Source organism: Elgaria multicarinata, chromosome 14 (assembly GCF_023053635.1).
Source record: "Elgaria multicarinata webbii isolate HBS135686 ecotype San Diego chromosome 14, rElgMul1.1.pri, whole genome shotgun sequence".
In the NCBI taxonomy this organism is placed as follows: Eukaryota; Metazoa; Chordata; class Lepidosauria; order Squamata; family Anguidae; genus Elgaria; species Elgaria multicarinata.
Genome location: NC_086184.1, coordinates 32,977,879 through 32,994,175, shown reverse-complemented (window position 1 = coordinate 32,994,175; position 16,297 = coordinate 32,977,879). Strand labels below are relative to the sequence as shown.

General features: G+C 44.2%; 1 protein-coding gene across 5 annotated transcripts in view; it reads left to right on the top strand.

Moving 5' to 3' along the window:
• CNOT1 (CCR4-NOT transcription complex subunit 1) overlaps positions 1–16,297 on the top strand; it is a 112,752-nt gene that overhangs the window by 85,457 nt on the left and 10,998 nt on the right. For 3 of the 5 annotated variants that reach the window (XM_063140877.1, XM_063140874.1, XM_063140873.1), the window contains 13 exons: positions 638–715; positions 1,011–1,188; positions 3,088–3,218; positions 3,331–3,627; positions 6,274–6,414; positions 6,502–6,606; positions 7,794–7,913; positions 8,376–8,567; positions 9,019–9,161; positions 10,941–11,049; positions 11,141–11,310; positions 13,770–14,022; positions 15,764–16,012. In XM_063140877.1, the coding sequence (XP_062996947.1) occupies positions 638–715; positions 1,011–1,188; positions 3,088–3,218; positions 3,331–3,627; positions 6,274–6,414; positions 6,502–6,606; positions 7,794–7,913; positions 8,376–8,567; positions 9,019–9,161; positions 10,941–11,049; positions 11,141–11,310; positions 13,770–14,022; positions 15,764–16,012 (2,166 nt within the window). The remainder of the gene's footprint in view (positions 1–637; positions 716–1,010; positions 1,189–3,087; positions 3,219–3,330; positions 3,628–6,273; positions 6,415–6,501; positions 6,607–7,793; positions 7,914–8,375; positions 8,568–9,018; positions 9,162–10,940; positions 11,050–11,140; positions 11,311–13,769; positions 14,023–15,763; positions 16,013–16,297) is intronic. The other 2 variants (XM_063140876.1, XM_063140875.1) reach the window with 1 other exon arrangement.

Below are 16,297 nucleotides of genomic sequence, written 5' to 3'. Positions count from 1 at the left end.
TGAGCAAAGGAAAAAGTATGTGCTGTGTTTGACCCTAGCAGTTGCAATGTTGGTCTCAAATTAATTGTTGTGTATGTATGTGTGTCACTCCTTCCTTCCTCACTTAACGTATGTGAAAAAATGATTCCTTGAATTTTCCGGTGATAACAACAGTTTATCCTTCAATTGGGGAAAGATGGCAGAATCTCCAGCCCACTCCTCCTTTTCTGAGCATCATGTCCACTACTAGTCAGAGATGCCCTTTGCTTGTCTGGGAGCTATGGAGGTGCTTCCACAGCCAAGGGCAACAGCTGGATTTAGAAAGATTAATGAAGTGCAACAGTAGGGGATGGAGCAGGGTAGCGTGCCAGGGCCCAGTTGCTCTGTCTCCGTGACAGCCACGATAATTTTGTGGGGAAAGGGTGCTGCTGTTCCATAATTGGCAAGGTTGGACAGGGGAGGAACTATTGGTGGGTAGAGGTGGGGATGTACAAACTGGTGTGTCAGTGGCTTGTGATTGTGCCCACATATTTTTCACACTGCATGAGTGTTAGCCTTGCTCTTCCATTGTTGTGCTAAAAGGTTTAGCATGTTTCAGTGCTGCTTGATGTGTTCCGGTGCTGTAATGTTAAAACCTTCCACTTTATTTCCTTTGTAGGTTTTCAGGCCGCCAAATCCCTGGACCATGGCAATCATGAATGTACTAGCAGAACTGCACCAGGAACATGACTTAAAAGTAAATTATGCTTCATTTCTTTGTACTCCTCAACTTTGCCTAATTCAGAATAAGTTGTCAGCATGCATTTGCTTGAAGATTTGATCCCAAGTAGTAAACTAGCCAGTGGAATGAAAGTGAAGTTGCTTAGATACTGGCCTTGCTTAGACATGATCTTATGCTTTCCTCCTTATTCATAATATTTTTCCTTGAAGCATATCATATTTCTTCTGAAAATGACAAAATTTAGAGTGGTGGAGAAACATAAATGTGAAAGTTCAGTTATTAAACCTTAAATGATTTAAATATTTCACAGCTGAATTTGAAGTTTGAAATTGAAGTGCTCTGCAAGAACCTTGCTCTTGACATCAATGAACTGAAACCTGGGAATCTCCTCAAAGACAAGGATCGATTGAAAAACCTGGATGAACAGTTATCTGCTCCAAAGAAGGATGTAAAACAGCCAGAAGAGCTACCGCCAATTTCAACCACAAGTAAGTACAGGATAGCTGTTGCCTGCATTGGACAAAAGTGGTCTGCATCTCCCGTAGTGAGGAGTAAAGAAGCTTCTCTTTTCATTCTTTTTCACACACTCTCCCTCTAAGCCAGCTTAATGGCAAAAGTAAATTCTGTTTCCCACAAGGCATAAAAACTGCCTTCTTCCTTAAACCATCACAACCTAAGGAAAAGGAGTTGGCACAAGGACTAAGGATATATAGATTTTATAAATCTGCTCTGTCTGTTTTTAGCGGATCATCAGGTGTCTTTCATTCTGTAACACTCATTAACGGAATCGGATTTCATGTACATGACTGTCATTGCTGTATGCAAGCGCACATTTGCACTAATGCGAACTTATGTAAATGTACACTTGTGCTAATCTCTCCCAAAAGTAAAAACAGTCCACAAGTCTGTGTGACTTGGAAAAAATTGTTCTGCTGTAGAATCTACAGGTCGCATTCATAGAAACCCAAACTTATTTGAATCAGTTGCACGTTCACTGTTGTGGCCTTGCATCTATTCGAGACAAGAAGGTCTCCATCCATGCTAGGTAGTTGAATCTACTAGTGTCATTGTCCCCAAGTCGTTAGGTTAGTGCGGCTCACTTAGTGAGGGCAGCCGCAGCCGCATATTTTGACACAAGTGCCTCTCTTGAGGACATCTGCAAAGCCTCGAACTGGGCTTCAGTGCCTACATTTGTGGGCACTATAAAATGAATGTTTTTGCTCCCTTCGACGCCACCTTTGGCAGGAGAGTCCTGCAACAGGTGGTGGAATCTTGTCTGGGGTTAATAGCCCTACCTGAGATGGTGGAGAAGCACTGCTATGCTACGTCCTGTCTTCCCACTTCAAAGGGGAACCGAATATTCAAACTTACCCTGAGTGTTCCTTCTACTTGGAGAGGGGAGGGCATCCTGCATCCACCCACTTGAAAGGGAGTGGCCACAGACAAAACTGCCTCTGCCTCTCCTTTATGGGGTGCTCTAGGAAGAGAGTGTTCCATCCACTTGTATCTTCTCAGGTACACGGTACAGACAGTGTCAATACTATTTTGGGGTTGTATTTTATTCTGATATGTTTGTACTACAGTTTGTCTCAAACTGGGAGGGACTCCCCTGCCAGTGGAGACGGGAGATTCCGTTAATCCCTGAGTATCCCTTCGTAAGATGTCCTGCCATCTCCCAGTAGAAGGAGCACTCACAGTGAGTTGTGTGCCATTCTGTCCAAGCAGTCATGAGTGACTCTTGTGGCATCCAGTATCAGAGCTCACTTGCTTTGTGTTTGCTTTTCAAGTCGCTTCTCCGGTGTCAGTTATACTTGGAAAACAAAGTAATAGTAAAAGAAAACGACGACAACGACAGTAGTTTCCTATCTTTGCCAGTGCTTATTGTCCCAGCATGGTTTTCATTTAGATCAGGGGTGAATAACACGCAGCCCCTGCTGCCCCACTTGACTGGCACATGCTCCCAAATTTGGCAGTGACAAAAAGGAAGCCCTCCCATTGCCACCCCGCTCCACATACAAAATAAAGCTTTCAGCTCTGTGGAGCACGAAAAGGGTCAAGTTCAGACTGCGGTCCGGGGGGGGGGGGGGTAGTACCACAGTTGCCCAGCCCTGATTTAGACCTTCACTAATATTTATTCTTAGGTGCTTGTTGCGGCGATTGGCTGCTCTGGTTGCCTCCCAAGCGGCCAAAGATGATGATGTTGGAATACTTATCAGTACAGTTGTAAAATGTTGCAAACACTATTTGCCATTTCAGTTGCCAAAATTCTTACTTTAGGCTACTTAAAGGCATGAATTTCCTTTGAAACAAATTCTGTAGTGTCGTGTGGGTTTCTGTTAGGAACGAGATTCTGGAAATGTTTCTCCTGTTGCTTTTGTATTCATCAGCTGCTTCTACAACACCAGCTACCAGCACCACTTGCACAGCTACAGTTCCTCCACAACCACAGTACAGTTATCATGATATCAACGTTTACTCCCTGGGAGGGCTAGCTCCACATATTACGCTAAATCCAACTGTAAGTATTGGGCTTTGAAAAGACTTCCACCTTTAGATTGGGATGGGATTTTGCGATGGCGCAGAAATAGTGGAAAAAGTAAATATTGACAGTTGTTGTTCTGTCTTTCTAGATTCCTCTGTTCCAAGCCCATCCGCAATTAAAGCAGTGTGTGCGTCAAGCCATAGAGCGTGCCGTCCAAGAACTTGTTCATCCAGTGGTGGATCGGTCCATTAAAATTGCCATGACTACCTGTGAGCAGATAGTGAGGAAGGATTTTGCACTAGACTCAGAGGAGTCACGCATGCGTGTAGCAGCACATCACATGATGCGGAATCTGACTGCCGGTATGGCTATGATTACCTGCAGGGAGCCTTTGCTGATGAGCATAGCTACCAACCTGAAGAACAGCTTTGCCACTGCGTTGCGGGTATGTGTGCCGTTTAAAAGAAGGGCTGTTTGAAGCAAAACTTTACTTAATGGCATTGCATTCTAGCATTTTCATGATGTCTTTTAATACCCTGCTCAGATTAGCAGTTCCTGTATTAAAACTTCATTGAGTGCTTTCAAAGGTATTAGAAGGATGATGAGAGTGAGGGTCAAATTAACCTCATGTCCACTTTTGTCCTGAGCTATGAATTATGTGTTGGTAATTACTGCAGGCCTACCTCATCTGTTACTCTTTTCCATTGATTGAAATTAAGACAGAAATGCTACATGGTTGCTACATGGCCAGTTGCTACAAGGCCTTTCTCACTGATGTGTGGTGGAAAACTTTCCTTTTCTAAAAATGGGTATAACGAAATTAACTTGTAACATAATAAATAAATAGGTATATATATATACCAGTCAAATCAGGCAAATTCCAGTTCACATTTTTAATATGATTACCCTAAGAAACATATGTGCATATATAATAAATATAAATGCATATCAGCTTCATTGCTCCTCCCCTTAAAATTTAAACCATGACTGCATTCGGACGTCAGGTAAACTGTGGGCAATTTTTAGGCCATAATATCTGCAGGGCCACAACTTCCATCACCTGTACCCCGCCTAGCCAATGGTGAGGGATGGTGGGAATTGCAGGCCAAAACATTTGGACGGCCACAGGTTTCCCACCCCGGTTAGCATGACAGGAACAGGCCTCCCTCCCCCACACTCATGTGCTCCCCTCTGGCACAGCCACGACGGGCTCAAGTTAAAGGAAGCCAGATTCCAGCTGGACATCAGGAAAAAACTTCTTGACTGTTAGAGCAGTACTACAATGGAATCAGTTGCCTGGTGAGGTTGTGGGCTCTCCCACACTAGAGGCCTTCAAGAGGCAGCTGGACAAGCATCTGTCAGGGATGCTTTAGGGTGGATTCCTGCATGGAGCAGGGGGTTGGACTCGATGGCCTTGTAGCCCCCTTCCAACTGTGCTATTCTATGAGGAGGAGATTGGAAGCTTTCACTTCCATTTTAGATTGACCACAATTTATCATTCTGAAACCTAAACTGTGGTTAATCTTTACTATGGCTTGTTGAAGATTAACCACAGAGTGTTGGGTTTGAATGTCATGACAAGCCACAGTTAATCAAAACTGAAAGTGGAAGCTTCCACTCTCTTTCACACCAGAGGAGGAAAGGGAGCCTGGGGGAAGGCTGGGCTTGTTCCCCTCGGAAGTTTTCAGATACTGAATTGTGAAATCTTAAAATATTTCTAAATATTCCAATAATTTCCAAATACATTTAACTTCTTGAATTAACATTTAAACCAAATTAAGTGTGTTTTATTGGAATTTTTGCTAATCCGACACTTCCGTTAAAGGTTCTGGCTATTGGGAAAAACTTAAGGTGTTTATGTAGCATGAAAAATTAATGTGGTATACTGCCTGTTTTGTTTGCTAAATATAAATCAATTCAACATTTCCAAGAAAGCCCATATCACTCCACTTATTTAATATTTGCTGGAGAAATAGGGTTTAGGTGTTTATTGGCTCTTGTTGGGTTCTACATAACATTTACACTTACTTGGTTTACTTGTTTATCTGTTATACCAGGGGTGGGGAACCTCAGACCTGGGGGCCAAATTAGTCCCCACTGGGGTCCCAGTTTAGCCCTCTGGGTTTCCCATGCAGCCATGCCCACTTTCCCTCAACCACCAGTGGTTTGCTGGTTTCTCAGCGTTTGGGCAGTTTTCTCCGATTCTAAAAGGCAACAATATGCTGGTATGTTTTGTGTTGCCATTTACTTTTGCCGCCCCCCCCCCCCATCTTTTGCCTTTAGCCCCATCCCACCTGACGTTGGCCTCGCCCACCACTAGGGTGCGGCCCCAGAGAGCCCCTCCGAAATTGAAGTTGGCCCTCATGCACTTTGTGCTGTGCAAGCTTGTTATGGCTCATCATTAATGCAAAGCAAAAACCATCGAAGACAAAAACAAGTCAAATTTACTGTACTCCTGCACAGACCTGGAACTGCAACTTAGTTAGTTCTTCGTGGAGTGAGTCTCCTTTTGTGCTCACTTCAGCTGTCCCTAAGACGAGTATGAGAACTCCTGATTTGAAATTGAGCCTAAATAGACCCTTGTGACTGTAAGCAAATGTCTGAGTAATGGCTGTACAATATCCTTAACGTTTGCAAAAACCGATGAGGTTTTTCCTGGTTTGCAGAGGAACCTGGAAGAGTTTATGTCCACTTTGTCATCGAAAGACCTGCTCATGATCTAGCAAAGTTCTTTGCTTTAGTACATTAATTGTTATCTGTCTACAATTAGTGCAGGAAGAGATACCAATGCTGTACCTATGATAGACTGAGATTGCAATCTTATGTGCACTTACTTGAGAGTAAGCCCCATTGAACTAAGTAGAACTTACTTCTGAGTAAATATGTATGAGATTACACTATACATTTGTAATGTAGGCACATTTTTTCCTTGTTTGCATGCCTCATTAAAAATCTAAACGTAATTGGCTTGATGGATTACTTCACATTGATGCCATACAGATGTCATCTTCTGTGAACATCTGTAACAGATATATGAGCATTTGGGCATCATGGGCATGTTCCTTCTTTAATGGCCTGGCTTTTATAACAGGCAGCTTCCCCACAGCAGAGGGAGATGATGGAGCAGGCGGCTGCACAGCTGGCTCAAGATAACTGCGAGCTGGCGTGCTGTTTCATTCAGAAGACCGCTGTAGAAAAAGCAGGCCCTGAAATGGATAAGAGGCTGGCCACTGTAAGTATGTTGTGGATTTAAAGCTTAGAGCTAAATCACGTACAGTTACCAAACCACTCACCTTCATGTTATTGTTTTCTTCGGCAGGAATTTGAGCTCAGAAAACATGCCAGGCAAGAGGGTCGTAGGTACTGTGATCCTGTGGTATTGACTTACCAGGCTGAACGGATGCCCGAGCAGATTCGATTGAAGGTGAGAGAAGTTTAAAGACTGGGGGGTGTTGTCTGCCTTTGCAATTAGCACGTGTGTCACAATATCACCAGTGACCCCTTGTTGGAGTCTTTTGCCTGTCAAGCTAGATAAACCAGTGACTAAAATACTACTCTGCTCCTTATTCAGTGACACTGCTGGAATTGCATGCAATTCTTTCTACATTCAAAGGGAATGCTCAGTATCTCAAAAATAAACTGCCTGGAGAGAATCAGCTAATAGGCAGTTTACACATGTAATCTATATATATATAAAAGCCCAGACTGCACCTCCAAGCCAGTTATAGTTTTTGCCCTCTGGCGCCGTCTAGGGAAGATCCAAGTTCCGAGAAAGATGTAACTGCCAGGAGCTTCCGGCCTAGCAGAAGGGCCAAAACCCACTAACCTCACCAGACTGCTCCTCTACCCCTGTCGTATGACGGGCTTTTTTGCTAGTAAATAAATAAATAAGTATCTTCTTGCTCTTGTGTCTCAAGCTAGTCTTTCTTCCTTTCTTTATCTTTCTTTATTTTGTTTCACTTCTAGCTATTACATTTTGTGTTTTTTCACTCCTTCACCTCATGTCTCTCAGGGCGCCTCTCTCACTATTCGGGGGGGGGGGGTATGCCCCTGAAGGCAGTTCCTTTTTCAATTAATATTCCACTTGTGAAAGTAAACTCCCTCCCACAGTCTTGGGAGAACAGTACATCGTGGGCTTGTGCCAGCAATGTCACTGGTTTACCAAAGAAGTGGTAAACTAGTGACATTGGGAGACATTACTTTGGGAGCATGCTGAATTCAAGGTTGCCACGGCTCTGCACCCCACATGACTTTGCATATTTTGAAAAAGAAGCCTGCTAGAAGCCAGGACTTTTCATCAGCCACGGCGTTGATGCAAAATCAATGCAAAATCTTACACAGGGTAATTTTCAGTTTATTATTGAATAATGTCAGTAATTCAGTACGCTGCAAAAGTACTGTTTAGCCTCGCAGTAGCCTTCTTCCCCTGAGTTTGTGGCTATGTGAGTTGGAAGGAAGAATGATGTTTCTTGATTGGCCTTCCTCACCACGTGAGAAGAGGACTACCAGCTCACTGTGTAGTATGTTCTCCAGATGTCGGCGTTTCTGAGTGTACACACATCAGTATGTCTTGCTGATAATGGCTTGCCATTTTTACAATTTTCTTTTAAGGTTGGTGGTGTGGACCCAAAGCAGCTAGCTGTATATGAAGAATTTGCACGAAATGTCCCTGGTTTCCTACCAACCAATGACTCAACCCAACCCACGGGAATCCTGGCTCAGCCCATGAAGGTAGAAATCCATTTGAAAATGCTGAAGCCATTCTGGGCCTCAGGAAACCGTGTACTTAATGGCAGCTTAATTTACAAGGAATTGGAGCATTTCTGGATATCTGTGGGTAGTCTCTTACATTTGTCTTCAAAGCAGTGTGGACGAATTGCACCATTCATGCTATAAAATTTTACAGAAAGAAATTTGGATTATAGTCCCTGAGAAAGCTGTTCATTTAACAGTTCTCATAGGGTTGTAAAGAATGTATCATAATTTGAATACTTTGTATGTTTCAGTATAAAATGTTGATTCACAGTGCAGTGGTTTACCCTATTAGCAAAGTGTCAATTTGATTAGGAAGCATGCTTACATTTTTTAATACTGATACTGGTGATGGAAGGAAAAACGTCGTGATAAACCTTCAGAATTCTCATTCATCGGTGAACCCACCTAAGATATTGTTCTTGTTTTCTCTTAAATCAGCAAGCCTGGGCAACAGATGATGTAGCACAGATCTATGATAAATGCATGACAGAACTGGAGCAGCACCTGCAGTCCATTCCTCACACCCTGGCTATGAACCCACAGACGCAGGCCTTACGAAGCCTCTTGGAGGCAGTGGTTGTAGCACGTAACTCTCGTGATGCTATTGCAGCCCTTGGACTTCTGCAAAAGGTTTGTGTTTGAACTCTCTTTGTTGACCGGCGACGTCTGGGCTGGAAGGGAAGAGCAATCACCAGTCTCAATAAACATTCTGCACAACATAAGTAAATTAGTTTGACTGTCTTAGCTACACACAGGATCACATTCATGAGGATTGAGAGGATTATTAGGGAGAAGTGTACTTTCCTTCAGCTCTGCGGTCTCAGGGCAACTTGACAATTGGAACTGAGTGTTCTCACCAGCAGGGAGGACCTGGAAGCAAGAGTGTCTTCTCCTACCATGTTCTATGTTTCGCCACATTTTCTCAATTGCAGTGAGGGAAGCTGTAAAACTGCTCCTGAGAATGCATGTCATTGTAATCTGGCAGCTTCAATAATCCAGTAAAAACACAAAACAGTGGGATCCATTCTGCCCAGAGGTCTCAGTAAGGTGTGTGTGTGTGTGTGTGCTGCTCTCCCTGCAGGCTGTTGAGGGCTTGTTGGATGCCACCAGTGGTGCAGATGCCGACCTTCTCCTGCGCTACCGAGAGTGTCACTTGCTGGTGTTAAAAGCATTGCAGGATGGCCGAGCTTATGGGTCTCCATGGTGTAACAAGCAGATTACAAGGTCAGTCATGGCAAAAGGGGTGATGATGATTTATTACATTTCTATACCGCCCCATAGCCGAAGCTCTCCGGGCGGTTTTCAAAGATTAAAACACTGAACATTAAAAACCAGAATTTAAAAGCATAAAAACAGATTAGATACAATATCCAAAGGGATGAGAAATAACTCTTTGAAGGCCATAAATTCTGATAAACATAAGCATTTCTTCTAGTAAATTCTAAAGAAGTTAAACTGGCACCGCTTATCACACTGGGTGATGTGAGTTACATCATATCAGTCACAAAGCCAATGGTTTGGCGTTTCCAGGCTCCCTGAAATAGGATCCCAGCATGAGAGTTAAGCTGGGTAGTATAGTGGCCAAGGTAGACCAAATGTCTTCCACACAATTACCAATTTCATGAGTGGCTTTTTAAGAGTTAAGTCGCAGGTATGGGGGAGGGTAGTGGGCTTTCAAACCTTTGCTCTGGTGCAGATGCTCCTTCCACCCCCACCCCCAATCCATTGCCTCCTGTTTTCATTTAAAGAAAAGCCTTCCATTCACACCAGTGGAAGCTTTCTCTGGCCCCAGTTCCTTGGACTTCAACTCCCACAACTTTCTTGGCAGCCTCCCTACACTCTTCAATCCAGGGTCTGGGTCAGATTTCCCCTTGAAAAGCCGTTTGTGCAATTGCTGAATCTGCGAATGGTGTCTCATCTACTTTGGAACTAGGACTTCTAAATGTACTGACGATGATTTAAATTTATGTTATGCATAGTACAGTATTTTTAAGGTTTTTAATCTTTGTAAACTGCCTAGAGAGCTTTGGCTATTAGGTGATGTAGAAATGTAATGAATGAAATGAGTATGTTTGGCTTCCTGTAATATTTTTGTTATGATTTATTTTGTGGTTTACATCGTTGTAAGCTACCCTGAGCACTGTGATTACAGTGCAGGACATAGGACAGGATAAAAATGTCCTCAAATAAAAAACTTTCCTGATTCCTAGTCTTTCATGAATAGGTCAGCTGGACTTAATCTGCTACTCTTTCCAATTGAGTCACAATTTATTATTGCAGCCTTCCCCAACCTGATGCCCTCCAGATGTGTTGGACTACAATTCCCACCATCCAAGGCAAACAAACTAATTGGCTGGGAATGGTGGGAGTTGTAGTCCAACACATCTGGAGAGCACCAGATTGGGAAGGCTTTCTTACCATAGGCCAGTCTTCCCCAACATGGTGCCCTTTAAATGAAACTCCCATACGTCCCAGCCAGTATGCCCATTGGGATCTGCAGTCCAACACACCTGGAGGGCACCAGATTAAGTGGGGCTGCCATAGACCTACCATGGTCCAGTGTGGTCCCTGAAGTCGTGATAGAACTTAGAATCATAGAATAGTAGAGTTAGAAGGGGCCTCTAAGGCCATCGAGTCCAACCCCCTGCTCAGTGCAGGAATCCACCCTAAAGCATCCCTGACAGGTGGTTGTCCAGCTACCTCTTGACTAGGGATGTGCAGAAAGTAGATCTCCAGATGTTTTAGACTTCAACACTCAGTATTCCTGACCACTGGCCAAAACATCTGGAGATCTACTTTCTTGCTTTTAGGTGGATTCCTGCACTGAGCAGGGAGTTGGACTCGATGGCCTTTTAGGCCCCTTCCAATTCTACTATTCTATGATTCTATGATTGAACATATGGAATATTTGAAAAAGAAAAAATTAGCATCCTGATTCTCTGTGCTTTGGATATTGGGATTGAGAGGAAAACCAAGCTAACATAAGTAAACAACTTTTTCCAGATGCTTGATTGAATGTCGAGATGAATATAAATACAATGTTGAAGCAGTGGAGCTGCTGATCCGTAACCACCTAGTTAACATGCAACAGTATGACCTTCACCTGGCTCAGGTGAGATACCGATACTAACTTTTTATTAAGTCTCTATATGAATGCTATTGAATGAAACAGTTCACTATTTTGCATTCTTTTTTAATGACAGTCCATGGAGAATGGCTTGAACTACATGGCAGTGGCATTTGCAATGCAGCTTGTGAAAATCCTCCTGGTGGATGAGAGAAGCGTAGCTCACATAACAGAAGCAGATCTGTTCCACACCATTGAAACGCTGATGCGGATTAATGCTCATTCCAGAGGGAATGCACCGGAAGGGTAATTCTAAGAGTTACTTCGTGCTAGTGCAAGTCTTGAAAATAGTGTCTAAAAATGAAGCAGAGGTTCTGTCCTCTCTCTCTCTCTCTCTCTCTCTCTTCTCCTGTGTCATGGTGTCACTCTATAGTTCTAATGTCCATTAGAGTCTCAGTCCTTACCTCTGTTTTAATTCACTGTATAAGAACATGGACTATGAAATTCAATGCCACATTAAAGCCAGTTCTGGACAGTACTTTCCTGCAGGAAAGCATAAAGAGCTGGGAAGCAGCTAATAAATTCGAGCTGAATGCTAAATTCCTGAATTAAATTGAAGATGCTCCATTGTCAAGTCCGCCTAAATCAGTTTTTAACTAAAACCCTGGTGACGCCTAATAATGGCGCCACTTCTGTTCAGTCTCCCCCTCCTGGCTTTGGATGTTGTCATCCAGCCCATTGTCAACAAGACTAGAGCAGCTTGAAGCTATTGTCCTATTTTTCTTATTTGAAACAAAGTTGAGAAACCCAAGGGTAGTCGTGCCCACAGCATTTTTCTAATCTTTGGCAACATTCTTAAGTGACATGCTTTGGGTTCCCGTTCCTCTGCCATCAGGTAGTTATAGCCACTCCTGCTGGGTTTCTTTTCCTTTTCCTCTGAAATCTCTCCATTTTTGCCCTTGCCTCACATTCCCTTGCCCTTCCATTTCCCCTCCTTATTTGGAAGTGCAAATCTCCCCAATCATATACTACCTTCTGTGGTTCAGAAGACACTTAAAACCTGCTGGTTAAGGCTTTTGGTTAAGCAGCAGGGTTTAAGGTGTCCTGTGCGGTGCATTTTGCTAAACCCTGCTCACTCACCCATCTGCAGCAAGGTTAGTGGCTCTAACCGTGGCTTAAAGTGCTGTGTGCGACAGCATAGCTTGTGCTTAGTGCTAACCCCAGAGAATCACAGTTCAGCCTGAAGTGTCGTCTGAACAGGCCCATTGTTAGGCCTATTAGAACTAGTACACTGGCCCTTGTGCTAGGGGCAGTGTATACTAACCAGGCTATTTTTCTCTTCTCCAATGAATGTGGAAAACAAAAATCTGTAAAAATGAAGTTAATGTTTTTGGACTTCACGCGCGTGTTTCAGTTAATTTCCCCATTTGAGTAGCAGATATTCCTAATTTAGTAACGTATTTCCACTTAGTCTGCTGCATGCATGCATACCTCAGCTCTGGTTAAAGACCCTTAAGACCTACATGGGCATACACAGCAATTCGTGTGAATGGGGATGTGTGGCAAGAAGAGCGTAGTAAGACAGACAGGTGTGGTTTTTCAAGGCTGCAGGCCTGTGCACATATTCCTGCAAGTAATCCCTGCATTGGCATTGTCCCGTCTTCAGTTTGGAAGGCAGTGGTGATTGCCAACGAGTGGACCACACAGGGGGGGCGGGGTAAAAATGGGTGCCCAGACAAAGGTTCTGAAATGCTTATGCCCAAACTCCCTGAGGTGTTAATGTTTTACTCTCTTAGATGGCTGTGGCTAAAGGACAGAGACTGGCCTGTCCCCCTTGGGCATGGGCTGGGGGCAGGAGAATGGATGGAGAGTGTTAGCTCTGAGCTGAGAGTAGTGAGGAGAGCACAATTGCTTCCAAACTTCACTGAAAATGCTTTGTGGTACCACAATACTTTCTGAAGCGTCATTGAATTCTTACTAAGCTTTTTGGTTCTCCATCTTGTCGCTGCAGTACGCCACCCATCTGTCTGAAGGGCAGGGGTGGAGTTACTTACATCCCAGTGCAGGATCCTGAGGATTAGGCAAAGGGATAATGGCACTTTTTCTGGCATGAGTGCTGCATCACTCCCACTCTTGACTGGCAGCCAGAACACCATGGTTGCTCCAGACACTGAGCCGAAGGGCAGGGGCTCCGCTGCTTCAGGAATATTCCTGCTCTGTGCATGTGCGAGAGAGAGAGAAGGAGAGGGGAGAATGAACATACACTTCTGCCAATTTCACAGATGCATTGCCTAATGCTGCCTTGAGAACTATTTTTAGTGGAAAGGTGGCATGTAAATTAAATAAACCAAGAAATAATGCCAGGCACTTTAGCTGTTCATTCTCTTCTAATTATTTGACAGCAATAGTGTGCACTTCATCCTGTCCCTTGCTGAGCTTCTGAACTGTAAAGCGTGGAGCATAGAACTAGTGTGGACTCCTGGAAGGCATGTTGGAGTTTGACCAAGGAGACCTAGTTTAAAACACTCACTAGGCCCCCTTGGGTAAGCTGCCAACTCCTGCTCCTAAACTACCTTATAATTTTGGTTGTGAAAATAAAATAGGATAATACATGCCATCCTGGCCTCTGTGGAAGACGGGCAGGATACAAATGGGCAAAATGTGTATGCTTGATTATGTTTTAGACCTGTGCACACAGTGTGTACACGCGCGCGCACACACACACACACACACACAATCTAAAACAACTTCCGGATTTCTTGTAGATTACCACAACTGATGGAAGTGGTACGTTCCAACTATGAGGCCATGATTGACCGTGCTCATGGAGGGCCCAACTTCATGATGCATTCTGGAATCTCTCAAGCCTCTGAGTATGATGATCCCCCTGGCCTGAGGGAGAAGGCAGAATATCTTCTCAGGGAGTGGGTGAATCTCTACCACTCCGCTGCAGCTGGGCGTGACAGCACCAAAGCATTCTCCGCATTTGTTGGACAGGTAGAGCTTGGGGAAAGAGAGGTGCTTTTTATTCAACATAAGTATGGTATGATACTCTTAGATGAAGTAGAATGCTGTGCAATATTGATTAACCTAAATGCCTTAGTTTATCTCACATTTATCCATTTCTAAATTACCCTTCCCCACCTTGGTGCCCTCCAGATGTGTTGGAGTCAGATACTGTTGGACTCGGACCTAGGAGCTCCAGGTTCTAGTCCCTAGTCAGCCTTGAAGCTCACTGGGTGACTTTGGGCCAGTCACCTCGCAGGGTTGATGTGAGGATGAAATGGGGAGGGAGTAGACCATGTAAGCCGCCTTGGGTTCCTTGCGAGAGAAAAAAGGTGGGATATAAATTTAATAATAAATAAAATAAAAATAAAATAAAATAGCTGGGTGGGGGATTATAGGAATTGTAGTCCAACACACCTGAGGGCACCAGATTGGAAAAAAGCTGATCTAATTTATATTTTTGTCCTGGGTGAGATGTCTTCAAAAACAGTTACAAGGTATAGCAACCCAGTCCTGATTGAATTTTCATTCCTTTCAAAAGTGTGTCTATTTGATTTTTATCCTGAGTTGTCCTTCTAAAGCAGCCTTCCTCAACCTGGGGCGCTCCAGATGTGTTGGACTGCATCTAGCGCCCCAGGTTGAGGAAGGCTGTTCTAAAGGATACATTGTTTATAAAAGCTGATATCAATTTCCATGTGTAAACAAGGGCTTGGAATATGGTCAGCGGTTTGCATGAAGTGGCTCCAGTGTTTCTCGTGATTTTCACTTCTGTGAAAAGTACCAGGCTTGTTCCACAACGTTTATGTAGTTGCATTTCAAGCCACAAATGCACTGCGGGAGTGAATCGAGCAAATTGGAAGTCCTCTGCCAATTAGAAATCTATTTATTAATGCAGCATTTAACTGCAAGCAGTGTATTAAAGTCGGAGAATTTCCCAGTAATGCAGAAAAATGCTACTGCTAACATATGGTAAACTGTCCCAAACCAGTATGCAGACAGGCCAGGTTGGGTTGGTGGGGTCTCCATGTGCACTGGGGAGTACTTTAATCATGCATTTGAGCTTCTTCTGACTGCTGTCGCTCAGTGGGATCGCGCCCATGCTTGGCATGCAGAAGGTTCCTGCTTCAATCACTGAGGTCTCCAGGGTGGGCAAGGAAAGAATCCTGCCTGAACGCTGGAGAGCTGCTGCCAGTCAGTGTTGACAGTCCTGGACTAGATGGACCAGTGGTCTGACTCAGTATAAAGCAGCTTCCAATGTGAAAACACAACTTTTCTTCTTTTTTCTAAGGGCCAGAAACAGGGTGATACCAGAATTGGCTTGAGCAGCACAGGCGATACTTACTGCCACAAATGTTCTGTGTGTCAGCAAAAGCACAATTGAGAAATCGTCACTGTTGCAAAGTGAGAGCCAATTCTGTTGTGGCTCCTGGACGGCCTTCCAGACCACTGGGATAGCATCTCCCCTAAGGTTGGCAGTTGCCAACATGCCCTGCTCCACGTAGTCTGGCCCGTACAGTGTGCAGTACCAGTAATGCCTTTATATACAGGGGCCTCATGGGAACATCCTTGCCAGTCCACCTGGTTCCTGGGTATCACCATGCTACAGCAGGCTGTTAAGAACCATCAACAAATGTTTCACTCTCTAAAAATTGTATTATTGAGATGTAGTCTACTTGCTCTCTGGCATGACCAAGTTGCTTTTGGATCAAAGGGAAGTTCTGCAAGTCTGAGTCTACCATTGTCCCCATAACAGATGCATCAGCAAGGAATCCTGAAAACCGATGACTTGATCACAAGGTTCTTTCGTCTTTGCACTGAAATGTGTGTTGAGATCAGCTATCGTGCTCAAGCTGAACAGCAGCACAACCCTGCCGCGAACCCCACCATGATCCGTGCTAAGTGCTACCACAACCTGGATGCCTTTGTGCGCCTCATTGCGCTGCTGGTGAAGCACTCTGGGGAGGCTACCAACACTGTCACAAAGATCAATCTACTCAACAAGGTTGGGAGTGTCCTTTTCCCCCACAGTATTAATTTGTCTTGTGCTTGGGTAATGCACTTTAGGGTTGGCGAAGAGCTTCGACTTGCCACAAATTGGAATGACTGGGCCCTGAAGTAGCATAGTGTAACAAACATGAGCAGGAATTCCCTGGCTTAAATCGCAGCTCATCCATGAAGACATTGGGTGGTGTTAGGCAAGGCACTGCCTCTGAGCCTCGACCCGTCTGAAGGGCTTTGAGTGCACGAGAGAAATGTGAAGCAGATGGCTTGGTGGCACACACAAGCC